Source organism: Oryza sativa, chromosome 1, assembly GCF_034140825.1.
Source record: "Oryza sativa Japonica Group chromosome 1, ASM3414082v1".
NCBI lineage: Eukaryota > Viridiplantae > Streptophyta > Magnoliopsida > Poales > Poaceae > Oryza > Oryza sativa.
The window spans coordinates 21,721,529-21,728,621 of NC_089035.1; the positions used below are offsets into that span (position 1 = coordinate 21,721,529).

The 7,093-nt window shown below is 45.1% G+C and overlaps 1 protein-coding gene across 1 annotated transcript; it reads right to left on the reverse strand.

The window, feature by feature from the left end:
- Positions 1-270: 270 nt before the first annotated feature.
- On the reverse strand, positions 271-4,272 carry LOC4324676 (uncharacterized). Its single transcript, XM_015766770.3, has 7 exons — positions 3,754-4,272; positions 3,571-3,656; positions 3,354-3,432; positions 3,155-3,214; positions 2,803-2,927; positions 2,156-2,227; positions 271-927 (listed from the first exon to the last, which is right to left on the reverse strand). Exons 1-7 carry the CDS (start codon positions 4,072-4,074, stop codon positions 825-827), a joined length of 846 nt encoding a protein of 281 aa, XP_015622256.1. The 5' UTR covers positions 4,075-4,272; the 3' UTR covers positions 271-824.
- Between the last annotated feature and the right edge of the window lie 2,821 nt (positions 4,273-7,093).

Consider the following 7,093-nt stretch of genomic DNA (forward strand, 5'->3'; position numbering starts at 1 on the left):
ACTTCTTTTAATTACTGCAAGAGTTAAACTTACTTGTGTGAAAATCAAATAATCGTTTCAGTAATGAAAGGGGAGAGCTCCGCTCTCTTTCTCACAGGAAAAAAAAAACTTATGCGCCATGATCTTTTTCAGTAATGAAATGGGATTTCTCTGCTCTGTTTCTTTTAAAAAGAACTTCTGTGAAAATCGATCTTTCGAAAATTTATGTGAAAAATCCTACAAACATCGCCTATGACAATAATCTGTGTACCACAGTGAAAAATGTTATACTACTTCTGAACTCTCTTGAAGTCTTGATTAATCGAAGCAAAATTTCTGTAACAACTCTCCAAATTAACCCTTGCTTAAATAGTTTAATAATAAACACATATGCTGCTTCATTGAGTTGAGTCTCACAACTTCACAAGGCTGGCTGGCTTTTCATATTGTTCAATCAGGGTCTGTGAGTGACTCGTGCACCACTAAGCCATTATATCTTATCAATCACCGTACTTTGTTGCCTATATTCCAAGTAGATGAGATTGAAGAAATCATGCGCACCTTCACTCATCTTAGGATCTATTTGCATCTTGATGGGCTGGCTTCTTTGCATAATAATAGGCAACCTTTTCCAAGCAAAGGTTCTTTGCAGGAAAATGGCAACAAACTTTTCAGGCTTAAGGATGGTGTCGTCGCTTTTCTTCTCAGTTAGAACTGCAAGATCATAGCGGTTGAAGCCCTTGTGAGGTGGATGATTCAGGAAGCTACATTGGATCCGTGCTATAGCACTATATCAGCACCTCAGCAGGATAGCGGCTGCTTCTGCTATAATAGGACTAGGCTTTCTAAATTTTGTGGACACTATATCCAGCTTCTTCCGTTTTCAAGTCCTCGCTCCAGTTCTGAAATTCACTCCCTCCAAACTGCACTTGCTTAATGCCCACATGACTGCAGAAACGAAACAAAAATTAAATGAGATTGTATTGTTCAATAAGTGAATACAAAAATATACGCTTTTTAAAGTAGAGATTCAGAAAGGAAACAGTGTGATTCTGGGAAAAATAATCCCCAACTAAAAAGATGTAACAATAGAATGTGGTTTTACTTCAATTTAGATTCCCTTCCTGAATGAAATATCGATTATCATGTCATGGAGATTACAAACATATTTCTTCCACTAGTGACACACGCTTCAGACAAGTGCAGGACTAGCAAATGCTAAATGCCTATCGTACATGGATTGCATCCACTCATTTCAATCCTACACTCCATCAAGATCAGTATCCAAATAATTAGTTATTATGCAATAGCTTTTCCATTATCTAAAAGAATTAGTTACGGTAGAACAATTTTGGATCTAACAGTTAGGTGGATTGATTTTAGTATCAGAGGAGTGAAGACAAAACAAGACTTTAAACAACCACTTCTTTAGTAAGATGATACCATCATGAGCGCCATATTATTGGCGAAAAAAATCAATTAATACAGAATACACTGTGAAGTGGTGTATTATAGTTGTTTCATTCATCAATTCAGTATAGCACCCATAAGTATTACTTTCAGGCAGTGCAAAACACACTGATAGAAGCCCATAATGAGGTGACTGTGTGCATCTTTAATTCAGAGGCTGGAGGGCTTATCTTCCATTATCTAAAATTAAATCCAGAATGAACAGAAAATAACATCGAAGAAAAGTTGATTCAGTGTTGCAGAACCTATGCAACATAACTTCAAATTAGTTTTTTTTTTCTAAAATAAACTGAATGGTTGCTCAAGGTAATTTAAGAACAACCATACCATGGCTAAAGCCTTCTCTGCAAAACATAAATTGCAGTTGTTCCATTTCAATAAATGAAAATGTAAATCCATCATAGAACAATGTAAATGCCAATGTGGAATATTGAGGCAAATCATGCATTGGCCCTGTACTCCTAGGTAACGAGGTAAAAACTATTGCCGTTTGCTCCATTTCAATTAGTTCAACATACACCGTTTAGTAACTCGGACACCACCATTACGAGGCGCTCCAAACATCAAGACAGGGAAAAACGCATAATATAAAGCATATCTAAGTATCCAACTCCACCATCCTAGCAACCTGATCCTGGCAACTTGAAATTACATCTCCATGTGTTTGGTGACAAAATCCTGACAATCTGAAGTTTCAGGTTCTTACTCTGAATTTATGGTCGTTAATGCATTAAGCAGGATGTCCAAAAGCAACGGTTCGTGAATACCAATGTCTACCCTGTTGAAAACAATAAGATGAAAGTAAAGAGTCATGGTCGATTTCAATGAGATTTAACTTGACCAAGTATATTATGTACAATGCTCTCTACTTGAAGGAAAACTAGAAGATTATTGACACATGCGCCAAAACCAAAAGAACCCGAGCATAATCAGTACCAGTGTTCCACTAGATACTGTATAAAGTTATATTGGTATAATAATATAGAAAGTGTTACTACCCTATAGAAAATCATAGGTTTCCATAAATACTGTGTTGAATGGTAGTAATTGTCAACTTTTTAGTCCTTGTCAGAAGTCACAACAGCTAGTGTATCACTATCACAACTACTAAATCACAGATCACACGGTTTTGTGTTGATAAATTATAATGCTCTATCTGCATCTCATGGTTTTCTTTTGCATAAACTTGCATATACAGAAAGTTGATAATAATGATAGCAATCAAGAATGATGTGAGACCCAGTGGTATAAATCATTAAAGGGGAGCTGGTACCGTTGCTCATGTTCAATAAGCTTGTGCTACCTTGCATGTTATTGAAAGTAAAAGAGGGCCAAAAGGGTAAGAGTACATACCATACACGTGCTATATTATCTTGAATCTCAAGATCACCAATATTGTAAAAGGATGTTGGTGTGGTATTCGCTCCTTCAAGAGCATCATAAGTTGGTCTTTGACAGTCTAAAGGCAACTGTGATAGCTGTAAGAGAAACAGATGTTTTTAATTCTATTTAAAAAAATATATAAAAGTCCATTCGAAGTACTTTTTCCAGAAGGAAATCCTCTAGTTCCCCCTCAAAGTACTAAAATTACCACAATATGTAAGAGAAAGACAGAGGCTAGCTGCTATATTCTGTTTGTGTTTGCTATTGACAACTATAGGAATGAACACTACGAATTAATATGCTGGGAGCCACATAAGTTTACCTGCATATTCATAGAATTGCACCCGCCCAGGCGCCCAACTATATGCCATGACCGCAGAGCCTACAAACACAATAAAGAGAAATAGAAGAAAATTGAGGTATCGCGACTAAATTTCTGAATATATCTGATTCAATATTCATACTTGTTTTTGAAAAGCATGTCGCATACTATCTTCCAGCAGGGAAGAAAAACAACTTACATCGCAAATTAAGGTCACATCTTTTGGCAGTAAAGCATGGTAGAACTCGAACCATATGTACGAATTGGAGAAGTCAAACCTAGCGCCAGGCAACAACCACAAGTTAATTACACAATCAAGGGGAGACTCCCAAATACTGTCAGCTAAAATACTGTATTTCTAGCTAACTAATTGCATCACTATATTCTATACATGCCATCGGCGAGAGCAGCATTACTTGTTGAAGACGACCTTCATGGGGTTGGGTGAGCCGGTCTTGGCCTGCACGATCTTGTGCCGCTTCTTCTTTATCCTCTCCTCCATCTGCAAACCCAAAAATCGGAAGATTTTCCCAGATTTCAGATGAAGAAGGGCAAAGAGTAAAGGGTAAGGAGGGGCAAAAGAGCAGGCGGGCACTCACGCGAGACTGGGCTTTGTTGGGGTCGTCGAAGTACTCCCCCATTATGTCGCCGATCTCCGGGTCGTGGTCGTACTCATCCTCGTCGCCGTTCCCCCACTCCGGGAACCCCTCCTCCTCCTCCTCCTCCTCCTCGATGGCGCCTCGCTCGGTGGCCGCTGCACGCGCGGCCTCCCCGAAGCCCGCGCGTCGGGATACCGCAAGGCCAGAGGGGAGCCGGAGCGTTCTGAGGTGCGCGCTAGGGGATGCGGTGCTGCTGGTGGTGACAAGCGGCGGCGGGGGCGGGGGCGCGGCGAGGCAGCCGGGGAGAAGGGCCGGGAGCATCTCCGCTGTGTGCCGCTGCCGGCGGCAGGAGAGAAGTCTTAACGGCCGCTGCTACTACTACCCGAAGCTTCCGCTGCCGAGCTCGAGCTCGAGCTCGCGGGCCTCGCGCCGCCGCCGGCGAGACGAAACCCGGCCGGGGTGAGTCGTCGTCGGCGTTGAGGTAGTGCGTGTAGTTTGGATGAGGAAACGGAACGGCGTGGAGCGAGGCTGCGAAAATGGCGGAGTTATCACTTATCGCTGGGTGGGCCTGGCGGTGCGCCATTTTCTGATGCACGAGCATGCTGTAGGATATAGGAAAAAGTCCAACTGTCCTCCCTCAACAATAGCGTCAATTATAACCTCTTAACCGCAAAACGAGACAAAGAGGTTTCCTCAACCAAGATAGTTTTTGACGGTGGTTTTGTCCTCTGTCATGCTTACTAGCATCCTAAACAGAAAAAGAAATAAAAGAAGAAAATGGGTCTCCCAAATCGTGGCATTTAACTATTTGCCACTTTTAAGATGTGATGATATCCATCATCGTCTTCTTATTCTTTCTCCTCTCGGTTCGGCTGGACGCAACCACTACGATGATTTTGTGCTTGGGTCAGAGAAGCATAGAGGAGACAGGCCGCATGCCCTCCTACCAGCATAGAGGAGACAGGTTGCATGCCCTCTTACTAAGGCCAGCGCCAAGGAAGACCGCTAGAGCCGAGCATCAAAGGCAGTGTCAAGGGGAAGGACAGCGCCGGAGGGGATGAGGAGGATATCCTGAAGCCATCCCCAACTCACAAATCGGCGGTTGCAATGCTTTCTTCCTATGGATGAGAAGAGGTCGAGGTCTAGGTTGGAGCCAATGGATGCAGGGTTGGTCGTGTCTGGGCGTGGCCGAGGCGGAGCTAGGATCTAGAATCATTGCCACATCACCCACTATTGTTGGTACACCTGCAACGTCAGTGTTTAGGGGTTCCACATGGTGGCGGTCATGGGCGGTGACAGACTGACCATTGACCATTCACCACCACCATTGAAGCCTTTTAAAAGGAGTATAGAAGTATGTACATAGTTGTCTTGTTTCTATTATCAATAAGGTAGTTAGTCTAGTTGGGTAGTCGGTCTCATGCAAGAGTGGATTGGTTCATGGGAGGTTTCATGTCGTTGTGGGTCAGTTTTGTTTGGGACTGTTAACACATATGCATGTATGTTTTTGTGAGTTTTCATTTACAAGTCTTAACCCTATTGTTGGTAAAGTAGGAATGAGGGCTCCCACTCCATTGGCTGCTCGGGGCATTGTGGAGCCCAAAATAGTTAAAGCAAGAGCCAACGAAGGGATCCAAGCGATGCCTCGAGCCAAAGAAGGTGACCCGACATCAACGTCAGCTCGGGGCTTTAGCTAGTGTTAGCTTGGAGTCACAACGACTACTGCAATTGGGCTAGGAACCCAAGGTCTACCTTGGGCACTGATGCCTCCCCGAGTGAATCTACTTCATTAAGTAGATTTGACCAGTCCCTGTGTGCAGCATTGCCTTATCATTCCGCATCAAATACGTGTGATATATTTCATGTGGATAGATCATGAGCGACGTGGCAGAGCATGCCTCCCTCGCTTGCCCACGTCGCCTCAAGGGAAAAGATTGGCGACATGGCGTGTGTTCCGTAGTCCGTACTCACCTAACACACCCCCTATCAGCATCGGAGGCTGAGAGGTGGGCCCATTGATAGTCGGGATGAAGACTTTTGCTACCCTGCTCCACATGTCAGCCGATAGGTGAACCCATCACATCCACCCATTATTTTTGGAAGGACGATGACAGGATTGAGCATACCAACCCTTGTGAGCGGGGTCCTACACATGCACACTTGCATGCACACTGTGGTAACCCCTTGGCATATGAAAGGAGGACCAATGCCACTAAGAAAAGGGTTCGGTTCGGTTCAATTTGGTTGGGTTCAACTGGATATGTTTAGCCCAATTAGCCCAAGTTAGACCAACAATCACAAAGGCAATGAACAAGGGTTCATCCTCTCCCACTTAGAACAATATCCACCCAACACATACATTGTAAGTTTCATCATCCATAGCAAGATTACATGAGTATGGTATTACACTTCCGACAGCCTGAACCTATGTAAACCACCTACCTACATTTCTTTCGTGCGATCTAAACACGAGCTCGGAACCCGCACCTTGGCCGAACACTCAAAGGAGAGTATGATTCTCTCTAGAGGAACATCCCACTCCGACGCCTAAGCAGTCCATCTTTGGGTTCAGATTCTAAGAAGTTGCAGTTGTAAAATCCAGAAAATGAACTAAAAGCTAGAAGCTAGAAAACCCTACTTTTCCATATTCTCGGAAACTAACTACCAACTACTATATATATCAGTTTCTCATAATTTTAAGCTCCCAAATAGATCCTACGTGTCTCATATGGGGTAGCCTGCAATGCTAATGCCCTAAGGCCCTTTATAGTGCAACACCGTGGATCAGTGCTATGGGGCGCCACGTCGGAATCAAGCTTGCGTGGCGCTAGGTTCCGCGCCCAAGCAAGGATGCTTGCTTCCACGGAGAGAAGCACGATTCCTCCTTGCCGCGGGCCCACGCGAGGCGAGGAAACGAGCGCTGTAGAGCGCGTTGCCCCGTGCGCCCCGCCCGTTCGTGCCCTCGCGCCGCCCGTGTGGAAGGGTTTTCCCCAAAATCACCCACCAAAAAATCACGGCAACAAATCAAGGAACAACCCACCAAAATCGCGGCAACAAATCAAGGAACACGCCCACCAAAATCGCGGCAACAAATCAAGGAACACAAATCGCGGCAACAAAATGGCCGCTCGCCGCTCGGCCCCGAGGGGATTTGGAAAAATCGCCAACACAAATCGCGGCAACACAAATCAAGGTCGACGCCAAGCTCCGCCGCTCGTCCCCGAGGCCGCCGCCGCTTGTCCCTGAGGCCGCCGCCGTCGCCGCCGGTCGGCCCCGAGGCCGCCTCCGCCGCCGCCGCCGCCGCCACCGCCGCCGCCGCCGCCGCTCGGCCCCGAGGCTG